The sequence below is a fragment of the Mobula birostris genome, chromosome 9 (genome assembly GCF_030028105.1).
Source record: "Mobula birostris isolate sMobBir1 chromosome 9, sMobBir1.hap1, whole genome shotgun sequence".
Lineage (NCBI taxonomy): Eukaryota > Metazoa > Chordata > Chondrichthyes > Myliobatiformes > Myliobatidae > Mobula > Mobula birostris.
In genome coordinates this window covers 59,643,463-59,666,741 of record NC_092378.1, presented here as the reverse complement: position 1 = coordinate 59,666,741, position 23,279 = coordinate 59,643,463, and the positions used below count along the sequence as shown (strand labels likewise).

Here is a 23,279-nt window from a genome sequence, read left to right as displayed (position 1 = left end):
CACAGAGAAGTAAACTAGTCTTTGAGGATTGGATCATTATAGTACGATATTCCTTTAGTGAGAGTACTTGTGGCTATTTATATTGATAATGATTAAGGTTTTTCAATGTAGAACTTCACGGTCAGTGAACCCAATATCATCATAATAGAAATGTTCCCTCCTCCCATTGCCTGCCACTCTTCTTCAACCAGATCTACATGTTGCTTGCCACCTCTTGCTCTACCCCTGTATACCAGCCAGCACCCCCTACCTTTTCAGTACAGATGAAAGAATTTCAGTACAAAATGTTAACTGTCCATTGCCCTGGCCCACTGATTTCCTCCAGCAGTTGAGTTTCTTTTTGCTCTGGCTTCCAACTAAAAGGGCAAGCAACTCCAAATTTCTGGGTCTTAATATCTCTGATATTAATATTTTTTATAGTTTTGCTTGATTTGTTCTTTTTTTTCCACACATTGGATGTTTGTCAGTTTTTGTGGGTTCTATTGTGTTTCTTTATTTTGTGGCTGCCTGCTAGAAGACTAATCTTAAGGTTGTATAGGGTATACATATTTTGATAATAATTTTACTTCAAACTTTGATTCTGATTTTGAATTTTTCCCTTTGTGTTCTTTTGAAGACCCTGACCTGGAGTTACATGCTGACTTTGGTTCTTTGCAGGAATGGAACCTCGGGGTTTCAGAACTACCGTCGTTCGGCACGCCAAGGGTTCGGCCTGAGAGTCAGGCACGGATTTGGAAGCCTAAGATCTCGGGGCTCTGGAGACGGGCGGATCGAGTGTCAGTGTCACGACAGGGGACCTGTATGTCATTGGGGGAGTCGGAAAATCTTCTGCAGTGTGCCCAAAGACCCGGGATCTTTGAGAACAGAGCTCGGAAAAAGCGACATAACGGAATTTTAACATTGTAAACCAGTGAGTTGTTTGTTATGTCTCCCTGCTCGCTGGGGAAAATACAGAGACACCTCCTCCTCCCTTATTAGGGAGAGAAAACCTGTGGTATGTTGAATCCCAGGTGAAACGCGAAGTCTTTGGGGTAATTGCAAGTTTGTGTCTTTGCTATTGCTTTGTTCACACTTGAGTGCTCAGTGGTGGGTGCTGATGCATTTTTTTTTGCTAGTGAAGGGATGGGGGATCGTTGCATGCTGCCGCTTATGCTCAGGAGGGAGAGGAGCCGGGGAGGGGGGTGGGGGGGGCACATTTAGCTGTCGGTCATTGTTTGGGCCACTCCTCTGATTTTGTGGATGTTTGCAAAGAAAAAGCATTTCAGGATGTATATTGTATACATTTCTCTGACATTACATTGGACCTTTGAACCTTTAGTTCAGTATTGTCTCTCCTTGTTCCCTGGTTCTTAACCATCCCAGGCCAGTGGGAAGTTTCTCTTCATGCCCCATCCATATAATTCTTGACCTGAACAAACTATTTCTGATTCCACCACCACCCCCCCCCCAGCAACCTTCACCATTTCAGAAGCATTCAGCAAAATCTGATCAGAAAATACACTGAAGACAGTTTAATTAGTTTGATTTTATTATAAACACCCATTGTAGCAAATAATTGGAACTTATCTTAGTGCCAGACAGTGAACTACATCTTCTCTGGGACAGAAGACACCCAAACTTCCATCAGGAACTATGCCATTCCAACCGTGCATGGCTATTTGTAGCCTTCAGTGAAATAACTACAACCACCATCAGCAGGGATATTCCTGTTACACTGCCGATTATCCAGAGGAGGGGTTTTGTGCCATGCCCTAGAATGTAAAAGCATTGGTTTAAATATTCCATTCATGGAGGGATTCACGAAACACATAAACAAGAGCACAAGAACATAAGAAATAGAAGCAAGAGTTGGTCATCTGGCTTATGGAGCCTACTCCGCCATTCAATAAGATCATGGCTGATCTGGCCATGGACTCATCTCCACCTACCTGCCTTTTCCCCATAACCCTTAATTCCCCTACTATGCAAAAATCTATCCAACCTTGTTTTAAATTTATTTATTAAGGTAGCCTCCACTGCTTCATTGGGCAGAGAATTCCAGAGATTCACCACTCTTTGGGAAAAGCAGTTCTTCATCTCCATCCCAAATCTACTCCTCTGAATCTTGAGCCTATGTCCCCTAGTTCCAGTCAACTATCAGTGGAAACAACTATCCTGCCTCTATTTTATCTATTACTTTCATAATTTTAATATGTTTCTATAACATCTCCTCTCATTCTTCTGGATTCCAGCGAGTACAGTCCCATGCGACTCAATCTCTCCTCACAGTTTAACTCCCTCATCTCTGGAATCAACCTGGTGAACCTCCTCTGCATCATCTCCAAAGCCAGTATATTCTTCCTCAAGGAGACCAGATGTGGCCTCACCAGAACCCTGTACAGTTGCAGCATACCTCTCTGCTCTTAAATTCAATCCCTCTAGAAATGAAGGACAACATTCCATTTGCCTTCTTGATAGCCTGCTGCACCTGCAAACCAACTTTTTGTGATTCATGCACAAGCACTCCAAAGTCCCTCTGCACAGCTGCAGACTGCAATTTTTTCTTCTTTTAAACCATTTAAATAATCTCTTCTTCCATTTTTCCTTCCAAAGTGGATGACCTCGCACTTACCAACATTGTATTCCATCTGCCAGACCCTGGCCCACTCACTTAACCTATCGATATCTCCCTGCAAACTCTCCGTATCTTCTGCACAATTTGCTTTTCTACTCGGTTTAGTTTCATTAGCAAACTTAGATACAGTACACTCAGTCCCTTCTTCCAGATTGTTAATGTACATCGTAAACAGCTGCAGGCCCAGTACTGACCCCTGTGGCACACCGCTCATTGATTGCCAACCAGAGAAACATCAAAGTATCTCAGCTCTCTGCTTTCTATTAGTTAGCCAATTCTCAATCCATGCTAGTACATCACCCCCAACTCTATGCATCCTTATCTTATGGATGAGTCTTTTATGCGGCTCTTTAACAAACACCTTCCGGAAATCCAAGTAAATAAGGACCATCTGTTCCCCTCTATCCGCTGCGCTTGTTATATCCTCAAAGAACTCCAGTAAGTTTGTCAAACAGGACCTGCCTTTGCTGAATCCATGCTGTGTCTGCCTAGTGGATCCATTTCTTTCCAGATGCCTCGCTATTTTTTCTTTAATAATAGCTCCCAGCATTTTCCCAACTACAGATGTTAAACTAACTGGCCTACCCTTACCTGCATTTTTGCCTACATCCCCTTTTTTTTTTTTTTTTTTTTTTTTTTTTTTTTGGGAACAGTGGCGTGACAGTCACCATCTTCCAAACCGCTGGGACCTGCCCAGAGTCCAAAGAATTTTGGTAAATTATCAGCAAAGCCTCTGTTATAACTTCTGTCATTTCTTTCAGTACCCTGGGGTGCATTTCCATCAGGACCAGGGAACTTATCTATCTTTAAACCCTGTAATTTTGCTCAGCACTACCTCTTTAGTGATAGCTATGGTATTGAGGCCCTCACCTCTCATCACATCCATAACATCTCTCTTTGGCATGTTAGACATATCCCCCACTGTGATGATAGACACAAAATAGTCATTCAAAGCCTTTGCCATTTCCCCATTACCCAATATCACCAGGATGCTGCTTGGATTGGAGAGTAGGTCTTATGAGGAGAGGTTGAGGGAGCTAGGGTTTTTATCTTTGGAGTGAAGGAGGATGAGAACCAACTTTGTAAACATCTATAAGATAAGAGGCATAGATAGAGTGGACAGCCAGAATTCCCCCCCCCCCCCCACACCCCAGATGCATATGGCTAATACAAGGGGAGATAATTGTAAGGTGATTGGAGGAAAGTATAATATGGAAGATAGTTTTGTTGTTTTTTTTATAAAAACAACATGGAATGGTGAGTGCTTGGAATGAGTTTCCAGAGGAGATGATAGAGAGATAAATTAGGGACTTGAGAAATTCTTAGATAGGCACATATGGGATACGTGGGAGGGAAAGGTTGGATTGACTGTGGAGTCGATTAAAAGTTAAACACGTCATAGTGGGCCGAAGGGCCTGTACTGTTCTATCTCAATTAAATTTTCTTCCCCTCCCACCGGCAATCTATATCCAAATTGTTAAACAGGAAGTTGTATATTTTGTTTTAAAACCCATCAGATCAAAGATTAATGATCAAGTCTTCGGTTTCAACTATCCCCCGCTCCCACTGGACAGGATGGGAGTCTTCTTTCTCGCCACTCCAGCATAAAAAGTCTCCAGACAATGCGGGAGGCACCGTAGACTAGCAGTTATCGTAATGCTATTACAGCGCCAGAGACTTGGGTTCAAATCCTGCTGCTGCCTGTAAGGAGTTTGCACGTTCCTGTGACTGTAAGTGTCTGTAACGGGTTTGTGTGTTCCTCTGTGACTGTAAGTGCCTGTAACAGGTTTGTACGTTCCCGTGACTGTGTGGGTTTCCTCCGGGTACTCCAGTTTCCTCCCACTTTTCAAACACATCTGGGTTAGTAGTCCGGTTGCCAACTTTCTCACTCCCAAATAAGGGACAAAAGTAGCAGTCAAATATGGGACACTTATGTTTACCCTAAGAAAGACTACCATGACCATGAAGCCTTGCACAGGCACCTGTGTGTGCATGGGTGTACGTGCCGATTTTTTTCTACAAATCGGTTTTGGCTTAATCTTCCGATTCTGCTTTTACTATATGTTAGTGTTATTTTAGGTTTTGTGTTATTTGGTAGGTTATTTTTTGGGTCTGGGAACACTCAAAAATTTTTCCCATATATATTAATGGTAATTGCTTCTTTGCTTTACACCATTACAGCTTACAAACGGTTTCATAGGAACGCTCTACCTTAGCGGGGGAAATACGGGACAAGGGTAGTCACGTATGGGACAAAGCAATTTAGCCCAATATACGGGATGTCCTGGCTAATACGGGACAGTTGGCAACCCTAGTTAGCAGGTTAATTGGTCACGGGTGGCATGGGCTTGTTGGGCCAGAAGGCCCTGTTATCATGCTGTTTCTCTAAATGAAAAACAAAGCACCCACCAAAACTTGAGTCAAGATTGGAGATAGAATTATATTCCTCTCAACCTTCACACCAGAGAAAGGTCTTGCTACTAAAATATGTGGACTTTCTCCATAATGGGTCAGGCTTTTACTGTGAAACCACATCTAAAGCAATTCCCTGTTATACATGGACCGTCAAACATGTACCAGCAGAAGACAGATACCGAAGTATGGAGCATAACCTTGCTGGAGGAACTCAGTGAGTTGAGCAGCATCTGCAGGGAGGAAAGAACTGTTACACTGTAGGGTTTTGACTCAAAATGTTCACAATTCTTCGAACACTCCCTCATTATTTTTTTCTATATTGCACTATGTAATTTACTGTAATTGTCTTGAACTGTACTGCTGCTACAAAACAAATTTCATTTCATATCAGTGATAAGGTATACAAAATTATGAGTATAGATAGGATAAATGGCAGCAGCCTCCCCTCCCCCCCACTGAGGTTGGGTGAGAACTAGAGATCATGGGTTAAGGGTTAAGGGTGAAAGGTGAAATGTATAAGGGGAACTTCTTCACTCAGAATGTGGTGAGAGTGTGGAACAAGCTTCCAGAAGTGGTGGGTGCAGGTTTGAATTCAATATTTCAGAAATTTGGATCTGTACATGGATGGGAGGGGTACGGAGGGGTACTGTCCAGGTGCAGGTTGATGGGACTAGGCAGAATAATAGTTCAGCATGAACTAGATGGGCAGAGGAATTTCTATGTTACAGTATTCTATGGCTCTTAAATAAATCTGATTCAGATGCTGCTTGACCTGCTGAGTTCCTGCAGCAAATTGTCCTTCGATCACTGATACACACATTTTGTGGCCGCCTTTTCCAGGTCCTCTGGCTGACTGGGATGGCTGCGCAGAGCTATGGATCCTGTGGAAACAAGTTCAGTCACAGGTTCATGGAGCGTTGTCCCTTCCCTCTGTTCTTGCCTTTTGGGAATCTGTGTACTGGAGCACTCCTGGGTGGGGGGAGGAAATAAAAAGTTACCAGTGTGTCGAGCAAGATGAACAAGGGTGACATAGTACTGTTGTGGTTAGTGTAATACCATTGACTTGGGCTCAATTCCCGCTGCTGTAACAAGCTTGTCTGTTCTCCCTGTGACTGCACAGGTTTCCTCTGGGCGCTCTGATTTCCTCCCACATTCCAAAACATATCGGTTACGGTTAGTAAGTTGTGGGCATGCTAGGTTGGTGCTAGAATCATGACAACACTTGCAGGCCGCCTCCTGAACATCCTTGGACTGTGTTGGTTGTTGATGCAAAAGCACATATTTCAGTATGTTTTGATGTACATGTAACAAAGTTAATATTTCCTAATCTTAGAAATAGGAGAACATTAACTTATGACTGCTATTTGGTAGACTTGTCTCCCTTTCCCCATTCCCCTACAAACCATTTATCCACTTCCCTTCACCTCTTTCTAAAGCAGCACACTCTTAAACAGAAACATATTGAAAGATTTTCACCAAAACCAATCTAAGGTGATTGGACTAAAGTACAAGGGGAAAGTCACAGGTGCATGCAACACATTGCCAGGGGTGGTAGTAGAGGCTGATACATTGGACTTGAGAGACTCAGATAGGTACACAGACGATAGAAAAATGTAGATCTATGTAGGAGAGAAGGGTTAAATTGACTTTGGAGTACATTAGGTGGTCGTCACAACATTGTTGTCTGAAGGGCTTGTACTGTCCTGTCCCGTTCTACGTTCCACGTTCTATCAATTTTTTTTGCAGACTAAAAGGTTGATTAGTTAGTAAGACAGGCAAGGCAATCACAGCTGGAATTTAATCCTGCTACACAGGAGCTGATACATTCTTGGAAGATTGACAAGGGCAGGAATTAACACTATGAATGGCAGGGCCCTGGGGAGTTTTGAGGAACCTTGGTGTGCAAGTCCAAGCATTCTGAAAGTGGTAGCACCAATCGAAAAGATGATTTAGAAGGCTTGCAAATAGCTGTTTTCTGTGTGACCAATGAAGGCAAGGGTAGGGGAGTTATGATACAGTATAACCTTCTGAATTACCGGTTAAGTCACTGCTGGAGTTGTGTACACAGTTCTGGTCACCACAAGCTGAAGGATGTGACAGTACTGAAAAAGTTGCAGAGGAGTTCATCTGTATGAGAAGTTGGATTTTCCTTGGAATGGTGGAGACTATGGTGGGGGGGGGGGGCGTCCAATACAGCATATAAAGTTTGAGGGGATTTCATACAGTAAACCTCCTTTAATTTGAAATGCTCAGATAGTTAACATTTTGGGCTGAGACCTTTCAATTACACTAAAGAGTCCTGGCCTAAATATCAACTGTATTTCCCTCTGGAAATGCTGAGTTCCACCAGCATTGTGTGTGACGCTCAAGTTTTCCAGCATCTGCATAATCTCACATCTCTGAAATTAAATTGATAAATGAGTGTATTATTGTCCCATATACTGAGGTACAGTGGAAAGCTTGTCTTGCATACCAACTGTACAGATCTATTCATTACAACAGTGCATTAAGGTAGTACAAGGGAAAGCAATAAGGTAGTACAAGGGAAAGCAATTTCGGAATGCAGAATAAAATGTAACAGGGAAAGTGCAGAAGTTTTTGTTGTGGTCATAAAACTTTTCCCATAGCAGATGTGTCTAAACCATAGGGGCTGGAGTAAGGAGCAGAGGGAATCCTAGGAGGATTTTCACTGAGGGGATGTTGGAATCTGCCATGCACACCAGGTTGGGAATCCTGCTCTTGAACCAGTAGTGTATGTAAATCCCAGATCAGTAGTTTCTGAGAACCTTTTCTGACACCAGGCTCAAGGACAGCTTCTGCCCTGCTGTTAAACTCTTGAACAGATCTCTTGTATGATAAAGGACTCGATCTCAGTCTATCTATCATAGCCTTGCACCTTATTGTCTACCTGCACTTTCTCTGTAACTAACACTTTATTCTGCACTGTTATTATTTTTCTTTCGTACTGCCTCAAAGGACCTGCGTATGCAATGGCTTGTCTGGATCAGTATCTCGGTACGTGGGACAATAATAAACCAATTACCACATCGCTCACTGGTGCACCATTACAATGTAATGAATACAAACTTCATCACTGAGCATATACACTCATTGGCCACTTTATTAAGTGTCACTGAGTGTACATTCAAGGTCTTCTGCTGCTGTAGCCCATCCACTTCAAGGTTCGACATGTTGTGTGTTCAGAGATGCTTGTCCGCACACCACTGTTGTAACGAGTGGTTATTTGAATTATTGTTGCCTTCTTGTCAGCTTGGCCCAGTCTGGCCATTCTCTGACCTCTCTCATTAACAAGGTGTTTTCAGCCACAGAACTACTGCCCACCGTTTGTTTTTCACACCATTCTCTGTAAACTCTAGAGACAGTTGTGTGTGAAAATCCCAGGAGATCAGCTGTTTCAGAGATACTCAAGCCACCCTTTCTAGCACCATCATTTCACAGTAAGAGTCACTTAGATCACATTTCTTCCCCATTCTGATGTTTGGTCTGAACAACAACTGAACCTCTTGACCATGTCTGCATGCTTTTATGCATTGAGTTGCTGTCACATGATTGGCTGATTAGATATTTGCATTAACAAGCAGTGTAGAGGTGTACCTAATAAAGTGGCCACAGGTGCTGCTCCGCATCAGCCTGGCTTCTATTGGAACAAAGGACAGTATAGCACAGCAACAGGCCCTTCTGCCCATTATGCCTCTGCCAACCTATGCTGCCATTTTAAACTGATCTCATCTGCTCACATATGGTCCCTGTCCTCTGCATGACTCTTAAATGTTGCTAATTAACAAATAGTGCTTAGAAAACAACCAGATGCAGCATTTTCCATCTATAGAATCTTTTAAAAAAAGTTTTTATAACACTCCAGTTAATAGCTCACTTATGGATTTAAATAGTTGACCTACTGTTGAACAGTCTCCAGCAGCTTCCACATTGCAGATCTTCACCTGGCAGTGCAGGTAAATGGGACTGTTCACCATTTCCGTGAAGCAGAACATCTTGATGGCAAACCGAGTGTTGCTGCTCAGCCCGTTAACAGAATGCCATCTGAAGGTCTCGTCTACAGGACACCTATTGGAAGAATGGAAGATATGAAGGAGAAAAAACAGCAGAAGGAAAATCAACACCCAATCTATCTCCTAAGCAACACATGGGCTTGCTTTGTCAACTGAATCAAACATGGTGATGAACCGGCATATAGCATAGAGATCTTCAATTTCATTGAGTGGTACCTCAATAACTCCTCGCTCAACATCAGCAAAACCAAACAGCTGATTATCAACTACAGGAGGGAAAAGCCAGGGATCCGTGAGCCAGTCTTCATTAGGGAAATGGAGGTGAAGAGGGTCAATAACCTGAAATTCCCTGGTGTTAATATAGAGAATCAATCCTGGGTTAAGCAGGTACTGTAAGTGCCACCACAAACGTGGCACAACAGCACTCCTCTTAGAAGTTTGACTCTGTTCTAAAGGGATGTCCCTTTATTCAGAGGCTGTGCCCCCAGATTCTGGACTCCACAGCCATTCTATCCAGGCCTTTCAATACCCAAACAGGCCTTTCTTCACTCTTCGAAATACCACCACACACAAGTTTGTCCAATCTTTCTTCACAGGACAATCCAACCCCATCCCCCCACATTCTGGATATCAGTTCAGTAAACTTTTTTGAACTCATTACACTTAGTTCTCACCCATCCCGGAGGAACTGGAATGCTCGTCTTCCCAGCCGGTCAGCAGCTGCAGTGGCCCAACAGGAAACCACTTCCAAAACAAAAGCAGCCTCTGAGGTCCCAGTCGGAGATGCCCTGACCTCCAAGTAGAGATCCTCGTTAAGCTGGATGGTTGGAGATTCTTCGTACATAGTGCTGGGTGAGAATGTGTCGTCTTTGTAGAGGAAGATGGCGAGATGGAGGGGGTCTCTATTATACTCAATTATGGGTTCAAACATCCTTGGAACAAACAAGAAAACAAAACAGTTTAGGACACTTCTGAGCAATAAATGGTTGTCCCATTATACAGAAGTTACACAGGTTTCAGAAGTGAATACGAATTACAAGGAGAAACTTGGGTTGTTTTCTCTCTGTTTAAACAAAAAACTGCTTCCACTCCCATCACCTCAAAGCCATAGCCTCTGGTACTTGACATTTTTACTCTGGTTGAAAGATTCTGAATACCTACCCTGTCTACATTTCTCAGAAGTTTATATACTTTTATCAGGTCTCCTTTCAGCCTCTCCAAGAAAAACAACCCAAATTTGTCCATCCTCTCCTGATACCCCCTAATCCAGGATGCTGAGGCACAAGAATTCTAGGGGAGCAAACACAAAATGTTGGAAGGACCCAGCAGGTAAGGTAGCATCTATGGAGGGCAATAAACAGTTGACACTTTTTGACCGAGAAGGGTCTCAGCCTGAGGGGCTGCCTGACTTGCAGCGTTCCTCCAGCATGTTGCCTGGATTAGAGTGCAGGAGCTACAAGGAGAGGTGGGACACACCTGGGTTTTTTTTTTCCTGAGGTAGCAGAGGTGCATAAAATGATGAGAAGTGTAGAGAGGGTAGATTATTCTTGAGATTACCATCATGCAGAGGCTTGTGATTTCCTGAGATCGAGAGGGATGCCATCTGGAATTTAGCTCTGTGGCGCCGATCTCCTGGTAAGGTCACCCATGCTGGTAAGGTCAAGGAAGAGGTTCCAGACAAAGAGCAATCCAACCAAAACCTCAGCAGTGGAGCAGGTGGAAGATGACAGCATGTCACAACGGCAGTGAAGGGACCCCAGTTGCCTTTCACTCCATACTGCTGGACCCCAACCCTAATCCCAATCTATCAAAGACTAAGTGGTGGTTGCCCATGCATCAGCCTCCCACCTTAAACAGAGTCTAATGTGTCTAAGTGGAGAACACACTGGCATTCTCCATTAAGGGAGTAATAGACAACCCCTTAGGAGAACGACGTACTTGACTTGAGTGATTGTACTCTTGCCAGGGTAGATGGTCAGAATTTTTCCTCCCAGAGGACAGAAATGCCAAGTGCTTGAGGCATAGTATTAAGATGAGAGGGAAAAGCAAGATCTTCATTTAAATGCCGAGGGTGATGGGTTCCTGGGACACGCTGTGTGGTGGTGGAAGTAGATATAGAAGTGAGATTGAAGTAGTAAACGATAGACACAGATGCGCAGGGAGTGGATGGATACGGATCATGTACACGTACAGAGATTTAGTGTAATTCTGTATTTTGTTCAACACAGACATTATGGGCTGAAGTGCCCATTCCTGTGCTATACTGTTCGACCACAGAACAGTATAGAACAGGAGCAGTCCCTTAAGATCAGAGAATGTATACAACCTGAAATTCTCACTCTCTGCAGACATCCTCAAAACAGAAGGAAGACCACAAAGAATGAATGACAAAAAATGTAAGAACCCCAAAACCCCCTGCCCCCTCCTATACACAAGCGGCGTCAGCTCCCCTTCCCCTCACTTATTCAAGCATAAAGCATCAGCGTTTCCACCACCCTCCATTGAACAGCAAAGCCCCCAGACAGAGACCATGGTCTACAGTACTTCAAAAAAACTGTTCACTTCAACATCTCTTCGGTTCTCCCTCATTAACAAGGGAGAGACAGATATCGCTCCTTCCACAGCAAGAGGAGAGACAGTCCACGGTGTTGTGCCGAACTAATTAAACTGGTAGTAATCAACTAGCTGGCTAACCTGTTCTATGTAAATGCTATTGGATCTGGAAACTACATTGACCAGGAGGTTTTTTGGAAATAATGTTGTGGTTACAGCTGTTTAACTAGATGTTCATAACAAAGAATTAACAGCAAATCAGCATTGGTAACTAACTCCAACTATAACCAATTCACCTGTAATCAAAAACAAAGAACAAAGCACCTTGCCTTAGGTCAATACTTGTACTGAAATCTAGCTCAAATGGGACAGATAAAAGGGAAATCTTTTGATAAGAACAGCCTAGGAGACAACAAGGAACAGTCTTGATCTGCACAGCCAAGAATTGAACTTCGGAATGCCCCAAGCTGTAACATTATCAGTTTCCAAGTATCAGAATCAGGCATTGTAAACTGTTTCAATGAAAGTGAACACAGCTCTTTGTTAACACACAGTGCTTTGATAGGTTCTTGATTAGTCAGGGCATCAAAGGCGGTGGGGAATAGGGTTGAGAGGGAAACTTAGGCTACGTCCACACTAGACCGGATAAATCCGTAACTGAAGCTTTCTCTCTTCGTTTTGGCCCTCCGTCCACATTGGAACAGCGTTTTCCTCCCCCGAAAACAGAACCTTTCAGAAACGCTCTCTAGAGTGAATAAATCTGAACACGCCTAATATCTGGCGTAGTGTATACAGGGTAACCAGTTATTTTTAAAACCGCTGTCATGATGTGCTGGAACAAATGGTGGTGGCAGTGCAGCACTTCATTGTTTTCTTGAACGCAACCTCCAACACCACAACAATATCTGACAATAGATGTGTAACAGCCTAATGTAGCATTGTATGGAAATACAAGATAACACTGATGCAGACATGTTTTATACATTTAACAAGGTGCTTTATTAATGTATTGTTTGTGCAAACATTCAATAGATGCAATTGTCACTTTTGCCCAGTAACTCGTTTTATTGCACATGTTAAATACAGCAAAATAATACACAAAGACATGGCTAAAGTAAAGGCAAACAAATGAGGTAACTGCAAATTTCACTTTTGCCCAGTAACAAGCCTTATTGCATTTAGTTGTAGCTGTCGTCCCTTTCATCGATGAAGAGACTATGCCTGTAGGAACAAACGCACACCAAGTCTTTCGTTTGGCAATTTCCTTTTAAGTTTTTCTACTCTGTAACTGGACAAACGCGCACCAAGTATACCGTTTCCTCTTCGCTTGTTTTCTGTGTCCTGCGCATGCCCAGTAGGAGGAGATACGCCCAAATATCTGTTTTAACATGGACGGAGGTGTTTTCAAAAACGCCTGGTGTGGACGCCTATTGTTTTTACGCGAGACCGGCATTTTCAAAATTATCCGGTCTAGTGTGGGCGTAGCCTAAATCAGCCACGATGGAATGGCGGAGCAGATTCAATGGGCCAAATGGCTATTTTCTTCTCTTATGGGCACAGGCTTACAAACAAAGAATGCATTAAGTACACAAGCAGCTCTACCACAAAATACTGAAAGTCAGAATCAGGTTTATTGTCACTGACGTATCGGGAAATTTGTTTTGTGGAAACAATACAGTGCAAGACAGAAAATAAACCACATAAAAATAATGAGGTAGTGTTTATGGACCATTCAGAAATCTGATGGCAGAAGGGAACAAGCTGTGTGCACTGCACATTTACAAATGGGTGATTATGCAAGCATAAAGAAAGTTAAACCACAAGAGAAGTAACAATTTAACTCCTAATCTACTAATACCAGGGATAACAAAGTGGGGGGGGGGGTCCACTAATTCAAGAGGTAATATTTCAACCTAGATGTCCAGAGGACATCTTGTTCCAGAAAGCGTAACTACCCACCATGTGGAGAGTTGAAGCAAATGAGAATCATTTCAGAAGTTATAAAACCAGAAGACAAAGGAGCAGAAGTCGGCCATTCGGCCCATCGAGTCTGCTCCGCCATTTTATCATGAGCTGATCCATTCTCCCATTTAGTCCCACTCCCCCGCCTTCTCACCATAACCTTTGATGCCCTGGCTACTCAGATACCTATCAATCTCTGCCTTAAATACACCCAATGACTATACAAGCACACTGGGAGGATGATAAGAGGCAAGAGGCAAAATGTGGGAAAGAAAGGAGGGACAGGGAGAGGAAAAATAAAAGGCAGACACACCCAGGCTTTTGGATTATTACTGCAGTGATTTTTTTTTTAAAAAAACTATCACTGATCCTAGTGAAAAGGTTAAACATTAACCATACCTAATCTGTGTGATCACATCCAGAGGCATTTTGGCCAAGGAACTCCTGGAATAGACACAGTTCACAGTGAGTGTCAGGGGTGGTTCTCTGATGATGGGAGATTCGGAGTGGTACTCGTTAGTGATGACGTGTTTGAATATTTTGTGTGTCTCATTCATCTGGAGAAAAGGAGACAAAAACAATTCTTTAAAATAATTGGCGACTGACATTGTTAATGTACACATGCAAATTTTCTTAAGTGTATTGGAAAAATTAATTCAAAGTAAAATGGTTAACTAAGCTTTTTTTTAAGAAAAGCTAGTGATTATTTGGGTTGGTGTGGGCTGTCTGCATTTCAGTGGTCCCTCTAACCTCGCCCTTTTAAGTCTTAAGGGGATATATTCTTATGTGCAGTACTTTGGTAATAAATTCCTTTGACCTTACCTCAAGCTGCCCTCCACAATAAGCCTTGGTGTCAGTGACAGTGAACGTGTAGAAGTCCAGCTCCTCTTCTGCCCCACAGACCCCATCGTTCAGGACCAGTTGCAGACCTGATTGCATCAGATCCACCAGGAATTCTTTTGACACACTAATTTTCATTGAATCCATTCTGCAGTCTGCAAACACTCCATAATCTAATGGAGAGAAAAGGGGTTCCGTTACACAACATTATGATCCTACATCAGAGAACAGGAATTCTTAGAGCAGCCACTGGTGAGGACACATTAGAATTGGTTTATTATTGTCACATGTACAAAGACACATTGCAAACCTTGTCTTGTATACTGTTCATACAGATCAAATCATTACACTGTGTATTGAGGTAGGACGAGGTAAAATAATAACAAAATGACCCAAATTAATGATTCTTACCAAAGGTAACTGACCCAAAATATTGCCTCCACATATGCTGCCTGACCATCAGAATATTCCATCATGTGTTTATTCAAGGTGGAAATGATTTATTATTGTCACATGTACTGAGGTACGGTGAAAAGCTTGTCTCGAATACAGCTCACACAGATCATATCATTACGCAGTGCATTGAGGTAGAACAAGGGAACACAAGACCACAAATCATCTCTCTGACACAGTAGTGTCAAGAAAACAACCTCTCCCTCAATGTCTCAAAAACAAAGGGGTTGGTTGTGGATTACAGGAGGAATGGAGATGGGCTAACCCCTACTGACATCAATGGATCTGGGGTTGAGAGGGTTAACAGCTTCAAGTTCCTCGGCATCCACATCACCGAGGACCTCACGTGGTCTGTACACACCAGCTGTGTTGTGAAAAAGGCACAACAGCACCTCTTTTACCTCAGACGGTTGAGGAAGTTTGTTATGAGCCCCCAAATTCTAAAAATTTTCTACAGGGGCATAATTGAGAGCATCCTGACTGGCTGCATCACTGCCTGGTATGGGAACTGTATCCCCCTTAATCGCAGGACTCTGCAGAGAGTGGTACGGACAGCTCAGTGCATCTGTAGTTGTGAACTTTCCATGATTCAGGACATTTACAAGGACAGGTGTGTATATATATACCTCTATCAAATCTCCCCTCATTCTTCTACACTCCAGGGAGTAAATTCCCAATCTATTCAACCATTCTCTGTCCTGGCAACATCCTTGTAAACCTTCTCTGCACTCTTTCAACCTTATTTATATCCTTCCTGTAATTTGGTGACCAAAACAGCACACATACCATCTCCCAGTAGCCACCCACTTCAACTCTGCTTCCCACTCCCATTCAGATATGTCCATACATGGCCTCCTCTACTGCCATGAGGCTAAACTCAGGTTGGAGGAGCAACACCTCATATACCATCTAGGTAGTCTCCAGCCCCTTGGTATGAACATAGAATTCTCCAACTTCCGGTAATTCCCTCCCCCTACCTTCCCCTATCCCTATTTCACTCTACCCCCTCCCCCAGCTGCCTACCACCTCCCTCATGGTTCTGCCTCCTTCTACTACCCATTGTGTTTTCCCCTATTCTTTCTTCACCTTTCCTGCCTATCACCTCCCTGCCTCCCTCCCCCCACCCCTTTATCTTTCCCCTTACTGGTTTTTCACCTGGAACCTACCAGCCTTCTCCTTCCCACCACCTTCTTTCCCCTTACTGGTTTTTCACCTGGAACCTACCAGCCTTCTCCTTCCCACCACCTTCTTTATAGGGCTATGCCCCTTCCCCCTACAGTCCTGACGAAGGGTTCCAGCCCGAAACGTCGACTGATCATTTCCACGGATTCTGCCGGACCTGTTGAGTTCCTCCAGCGTGTTGTAAGTGTTGCTTTGACCCCAGCATCTGCAGATTATTTTGTGTCTAATCTAATTTACCACCTCTCCATATATACCTAGCAACAATCTTCCTAACTAGCCTCCCATGGGGAACTTTGTCTAAGGCCTTACTGAAGTCCAGGTAGACAACATTCACTGCCTTCCCTTCATCCACTTTCCTGGTAACCTCCTCGAAAAACTCTAATAGATTGCTCAAACATGACCTACCATGCACAAAGCCATGTTGACTCTCCCTAGTAAGTCCCTGTCTATCCAAATACTTGTAGGTCCTATCTCTTAGTACTCCCTCCAATAATTTACCTACTACTGACGTCAAACTTGCCGGCCTATAATTTCCCAGATTACTTTTAGAGCCTTTTTTAAACAATGGAACAACATAAACTATCCTCCAATCCTTCGGCACCTCACCCGTAGATACCAACATTTTAAATATATCTACCAGGGCCCCTGCAATTTCAACATTAGTCTCCTTCAAGGTCTGAGGGAATACCCTGTCAGGTCCTGGGGATTTATCTACACTGATTTGCCTCAAGATTGCAAGCACCTCCTCCTCTCCAATCTGCATAGGTTCCTTGACCTCATTACTTGTTTGCCTTATTTCTGTCGACTCCATGCCAGTTTCCTTACTAAATACAGACGCAAAAAAACCATTTAAGATCTCCCCCATTTCTTTTGGTTCCATACATAGACGACCACTCTGATCTTCAAGAGGACCAATTTTATCCCTTACTATCCTTTTGCTGTTAATATACCTGTAGAAGCTCTTTGACTGCCAAGCAACCTCATGTCTCTTTTTAGCTCTCCTGATTTCGTTAAGTATTTTTTTGTACTTTTTAATACACCTGAAGCACCTTATTTGCTCCGTTTCCTGTGCATGTCATACATCTCTCTCTCCTTCTTCATCAGAGTTCCAATATCCCTCGAGAACCAAGGTTCCTTATTCTTATTCCCTTCGCCTTTAGTCCTGACAGGAACATACAAACTCTGCACTCTCAGAATTTCTGCTTTGAAGGCCTCCCACTTACCAATCACATCCTTGCCAGGAACAACCTGTCCCAATCCACACTTTTTAGATCCTTTCTCATTTCTTCAAATTTGGCCTTTTTCCAGTTTAGAACCTCAACCCTAGGACTAGATCTATCTTTATCCATGATCAAGTTGAAACTAGTGGTGTTATGATCACTGGAACCAAAGTGTTTCCCTGCACACTCTTCCGTCACCTGTTCTAACTCGTTTCCTAATAGATCTAATATTGCAGCCTCTCTAGTTGGTACTTCTATATTGATTTAGAAAACTTTCCTGAACCCATTTTAGAAACTCTAACCCGTCTAGACCTTTAACAGTATGGGAGTCCCAATCAATGTGTGGAAAATTAAAATCCCCTACTATCACAACTTTATGTTTCCTGTAGTTGTCTGCTATCTCTCTGCAGATTTGCTCCTCCAATTCTCGCCGACTATTGGGTGGTCTATAATATAACCCCATTAATGTGGTCATACCTTTCCTGTTTCTCAGCTCCATCCATAAGGACTCAGTAGACAAGCCCTCTAATCTGTCCTGCCTGAGCACTGCTGTAACATTTTCCCTGACCAGCAATGCCACCACCCACCCTTCATTCCTCTGCCTCTATCTCATCTTAAGTATATTTGCTGAGTTAGCCTCCACGGCTTCATTGGGCAGAGAATTCCACAGATTCACCATCCTCTGGGAAAAGCAGTTCCTTCTCACCTTGATCCTAAATCTACTCCTCCGAATCTTGAGGCTATGTCCCCTAGTTCTAGTCTCAACTATCAGTGAAAACAGCTGTTCTACCTCAATCTTATTTATCTCTTTCATAACTTTATGTTTCTATAAGATCTCCTCTCATTCTTCTGAATTCCAGCGAGTACAGTCCCAGGCGACTCAATCTCTCCTCAACAATAACAATGCAGAATAAAGTTTACCAACTACAGAGAAAGTGCAGTGCAGGTAAACAATAAAGTGCAAAATCACAATTAGATTACGTGGTCAGAAGTCTAATTTATCTACAAGGGAACTACTTAATAGTTTTATAACAGTGGGGTAGAAGCTGACCTCGAGGCTAGTGATAAGTGCTTTCAGGCTTTTGTATATCCAGCGTGATGGGACAGGGGTGAAGAGATAATGCTGACTGCTTTACTGAGGTAGGGAGAAGTGTAAACAGAGTCCATCAAACCTCCCAGGGGGGCTGTTGCTGCACTTGCTCAGTCAAGAACCTACAGCACCACTCAGGGAATTTCCAGTGGGTCAGTTCCTGGGGCCCTTGAAACTTTGTTCAAATTAAAGTATGTATACATCACCAGATACAGCCCTCAGATTCACTTTCTTGTGGGCATACCCAATAAATCCAGAGCAGAATAATAACCATAATAGAATCAATGAAAGACCACACCTACTTGTGTGTTCAACCAGTATGCAAAAAACAACAAAATGTGCAAATACTAAAATAAATAATAACAACAATAATAAACAAACAGAACTTCATACTCTGGTGTTTCAAAGGAAAAAGTTAGTCCAGTTGAATTACAAAACCCCTAAGACTGTTGGAAAGGGTAGAGTCTCAGAGACTGGACATCATACATCATGGAAGTCCTTCAGCCCATCATTCTCATGCACCCCATTGTATCTATCCATACTAATCCCATTCCACCCCCCCCCACAATAAATGCACTGCCTTTCATGCCTCAGTGATTCAAGTACACATCTAGATGCTTCCTAAATGTTGCTAGAGCATTTATCTCTACCAACGCTTCAGGCAATGAGTCTCCAATTGGTCATTGGGAAAAAGACTTCCCTAATATCCCCTTTAAACATCAGCTCTCCTCAACACAAACGGTTCTTCAGATACTGGAAATCCAGAGCAGAGCAGTCAGCATCTACAGAAAGGAATAAACAGTTGGTGTTTTAGCTGAGACACATCAAGTTGGTACTGTAGCGTAGGAGTTTGCAAAATGCTATTGCAGCGACAGTAACCCATTTCCTGCCACTGCCTATAAGGAGTTTGTGTGTTCCCCCTGTGACTGCACGGATTTCCTCTGGATGCTCTCGTTTCCCCCCACATTCCAATGACAGGTTAATTGTTCACATGGCGTAATTGGGGGCATGGGCTCATTGGCTGGAAGGGCTTGTTACCACGCTCCAAATCTAAATCAGGACCGATGAAGGGTCTCAGCTTGAAATGATGAGAGTTTATTCCACTCCATAGATGCTGCCTGACCTGATGAGCTGCAGCATTTTGTGTTTGTTGCTCCCGCTCTCAAGTCTGCTCCCTCTTGGCCTAGACATCCGCATGGGAAAGAAATTTCTTCTATCTGCTCTATTTATGCTCCCCAATGTCATACACCTCCTCATAATGAAGGTGCTCCTTTAGGAGAAGGATTTGACCATTCAGCACTGGGATGTTGCTCACCGCCGCGCTGGTTTCGACAGAGCACAAATATAGGAATAACTTGGTTGCAAGTTCCAGGCTTATTCTCACTCATTCCTACTTGTCCGTTGACCGCTCTTTGATTTTTTTTTTTTTTTTTGTTGCCTACCTACACCAGGAGGGAACTTGGACAATTAACCTATCAGCACATCTCTGGGATGCAGGAGGAAAGCAGAGCACCCGGAGAAAGACCACACAGTGACAGGGAGAATATGCAAACCACACACACAGGCAGGGATAGGATCTCTGACACGGTGAGCAAGCGGCTGGAACGGATGAGCTACAAAACAATACATTAAAAAAAAAGGGAGAAAACCAACCTCTACAAGATCTGCTTTGGAAATCAGGGTCAAAGTACCCTTGATGACAAACACACGTGAAGGAATCAAAGGTATTGATACAGTCAGCCCCGACAGGACAGTCATTCTTGGCAGAGGAACACTCATCCTCATCTGGAACGGAGACCCAAAAAAAAAAAAAAAAAAAAAAAAATCAATAAGTCATTAAAGAAATGTATAATTGACAGGAATGCATGGTTTACTAGCATAATTGGTTATAATACACTCAGTGCCTACTCTATTAGTTACCTCCTGTACCTATTAAAGTGGCCAGTGAGTGTATGTTCACTGTCTTCTGCTGCTGTAACTCATCTTCTTCACTGTCTTTGCCATGTTGCACATTCAGAGATGCTCTTCTGTACACCACTCTTGTAATGTATGGTTGTTTAGATTACTGTCACCTTCCTGTCAGCTGGAACCAGTCTGACCATTCTCCTCTGACCTCTCTCATTAACAAGGCATTTTTGCTCACAGAGCTGACACTCACTGAATGTTTGTTTCTCACACCGTTGTCTATAAGCTCTTTAGCAGGGGTTCCAAACCTAGAGTCTACAGATCTCTTTCTTAATGGTATTGGTCCATAGTATAAAAACGGTTGGGATCCTCTGCTCTAGTGTGAAAATCCCAGGACAGCAACAGTTTGAGGAACTCAAACCACCCTGACTGGCACCAACAGTCATTCCATGGTGAAAGTCACAGATTACATTTCCCCCCCTTTCCAATGTTTGATCTGAACAACAGAACTTCTGAACCACATCTGCATGCTTTCATGCATTGAATTGCTGCCACATGATTAGCTGTGTAGATATTTGGATTAATGAGGTGTACCTAATAAAGGGGCCACAGAGTGTAGATCAATTACTGTAATAAATTAGGTGACAGTACCATAGCGGTTAGTGTAGCATTACAGTGCCGGTGATACAGGTTCAATTTCCTGTCTAAGGAGTTTGTATGTTCTCCCCGTGACTGCATGGGTTTCCTCTGGGAGCCTTAGTTTCCTTCCCGCCATTGAGGACATTTTTAAAAAGGCAGTGCCTCCAATCATTAAGGGCCCTCAACCTCTGGGACATACTCTCTTCGTGTTACTACCATGAAGGCGGTGGTATAGGAGCCTGAAGATGGACACTCAATATTTTAGGAACAGTTTCTTCCTCTCCACTTTTAGATTTCTAAATGGTCCATGAACAATGTTTACTATTTATTCTCTGTATTTCTTACTGTAATTTTTATATTGCTCTGTACTTGTGATAGTAAACCAGATTCAGATTTAAATTCCAAGGTTGTACAGGTTAACAGACTAATTGGTCACATGGGTGTAATTGGGTTGTGTAGGCTCACTGGGCCGGAGTAACCTGCTACCGTGTTGTGTATCTCAAATAATTTTTAAAAAATGCTTATATTGTTATGGTTTCTCAGTGCTTCCATAGTAGTGGAATCTCAGCTGGGCGAGAATGGTGGCGATATGCAGATGGATCGCAGAAGTTGCTTTACAGTTTAATCAGATGATTAAACACACACTGAAATCAGAAACGCATTCAAATATCACCACAGAATCCAGCAATTTAACTCTGTTTCTCTCCCACATCCCTATAATGTGTAGATTGGTAGCTTAATTGGTCGCTGTAAATCGTCAATTAACCTGCGGGTGGGGAGAGTGGTGGAATCTGGGATTGCAGAGTGAATGAACTGGGATTAGTGCAGATCGGAGACACGAGATTCTGCGGATGCTGGAAACCTTGAGCAACATGCACAAGATACAGGCAAGAACTCAGCAGTTCAAGCAGCAATGGAAGGGAATAAACAGCGGACATTTCAAAACTGTCAACTATTCATTTCTCTCTCTCTCTCCCCATAGATGCTGCTGGACCTGCTGAATTCCTCCAGCATTTTGTACCACTGTGTACATCAGCACTTAGCATTCAGCATGTAATCAAAAGGCCTGATTCTATATCGTATGAACTATAAATGCTAAAATAATAAAGGTTAACATGGTTTGAATGGAATTACTGAATTGTGGTCAAAAACTATCCCATTCAGATACACTTCCAGAAAGAAAATCTGCCAATTCACTAATTTCTGTACAATTTGCTCTTCCTCTGGCCTTGTTCTCTCTCTTCTCAAATCACCCACCTAGCACCCCACATTGCTTCTTTCCGCTTCTCTACCCTCCACACAAACATACACACTCCTTCCCCAATGACCCTCCCCTTCCCATTGCTCCACTGTCCTCTATCAGATTCCATCTTCTTCAGCTCTTGCTGTTCCCACATTCTATCACCTCTCCAACCCCCGATCTGGATTCACCTGGCACCCGCCAGCTCCGTTCCTTCCCTTCACCTTTAACTTTTTGCACAGGCTCCCTCCCCTCTATTTTTCCAGATGAAGGGTCGCAACCCAAAATGTCATCTGCCCAGTTCCATCCACAGATGCTACTCAACCCATTGAGTTACTCCAGTTTTTGTGTGTTGCTCCAAATCTTGCACATCGATTGTTTAACAGTACTTATGAATTTTTCATAGATTCTATTGTATTTATCTATTTTCCTGCAAATGCCTGCAAGAAAATTAATTTCAAGGTCATGTATGGTAACACACACATACTCTGATAAAAGATTTATTTTGACTTTAAGATTCCAGAACCTGCTGCCTCTTGTGTCTGCCACTTTAGCCAGCCCAGCCCAAGTGGGGCAACACAGTAGTGTAGCGGTTAGCATAATGCTTTACAGTGCCAGCGGCCAGGGTTCAATTGCCACCACTGTCTGTAAGGAGCTTGTAAGCTCTTCCCCTGGTCCGGTTTCCGCCCACATTCCAAAGACACACGGGTTAGTAGGTTAATTGGTCACATGGGAGTAATGGGCAGCGGTCTTGTTGGACCAGAAATGCCCGTTGCTATGTTGCATCTCTAAATAAAAAGCGATTCCAGGCCTATAATAATGAGATTGATTCTTAACAGCTGGACAGGTACACGCATCAATGGATACCCTCCATATTCTGATACGTCAACTATAGGAGGAGAAAGTCAGAAGCAAAAGGAAGAGAAGGGCAAGGTGAAAGAGGAAGTATATTTCATTACCCACCATCCCAGAACAGCACATCACCCTCAGCAGACACTCTGGTATGACCGAGATTGGACAGAAGATACTTGAGGCTTGCTGGCGTGCTGTTCAATTGAATGTGGGCTGCCACATTCATCTCCACTCCATCACTTCCTCTCCTCAGATGCAACATCTCCACATCTGCATTGGCGAG

At 43.1% G+C, this 23,279-nt stretch overlaps 1 protein-coding gene across 1 annotated transcript; it reads right to left on the bottom strand.

Moving 5' to 3' along the window:
* Positions 1-1,586: 1,586 nt before the first annotated feature.
* LOC140203380 (uromodulin-like) lies at positions 1,587-23,271 on the bottom strand. The gene is made up of 8 exons (XM_072269433.1): positions 23,108-23,271; positions 20,014-20,145; positions 14,398-14,588; positions 13,975-14,132; positions 9,735-9,992; positions 8,950-9,115; positions 5,848-5,998; positions 1,587-1,751 (listed from the first exon to the last, which is right to left on the bottom strand). The coding sequence occupies exons 1-8, from the start codon at positions 23,256-23,258 to the stop codon at positions 1,624-1,626; spliced, it is 1,335 nt and encodes a 444-aa protein (XP_072125534.1). The 5' UTR covers positions 23,259-23,271; the 3' UTR covers positions 1,587-1,623.
* Positions 23,272-23,279: the final 8 nt, after the last annotated feature.

What these genes read in the sequence shown, in the direction of transcription:
- LOC140203380 (XM_072269433.1), bottom strand. Translation starts at nt 23,258, where the DNA reads ATGTTGCATCTGAGGAGAGGAAGTGATGGAGTGGAGATGAATGTGGCA. An exon ending in CCAAAGCAGATCTTGTAGAG is followed by an intron (nt 14,589 to 20,013) that starts GTTGGTTTTCTC and finishes TCTCTCCATTAG; the next exon opens with ATTATGGAGTGTTTGCAGAC. An exon ending in GGAAAAGGCGGCCACAAAAT is followed by an intron (nt 1,752 to 5,847) that starts GTGTGTATCAGT and finishes TTTACATTCTAG; the next exon opens with GGCATGGCACAAAACCCCTC.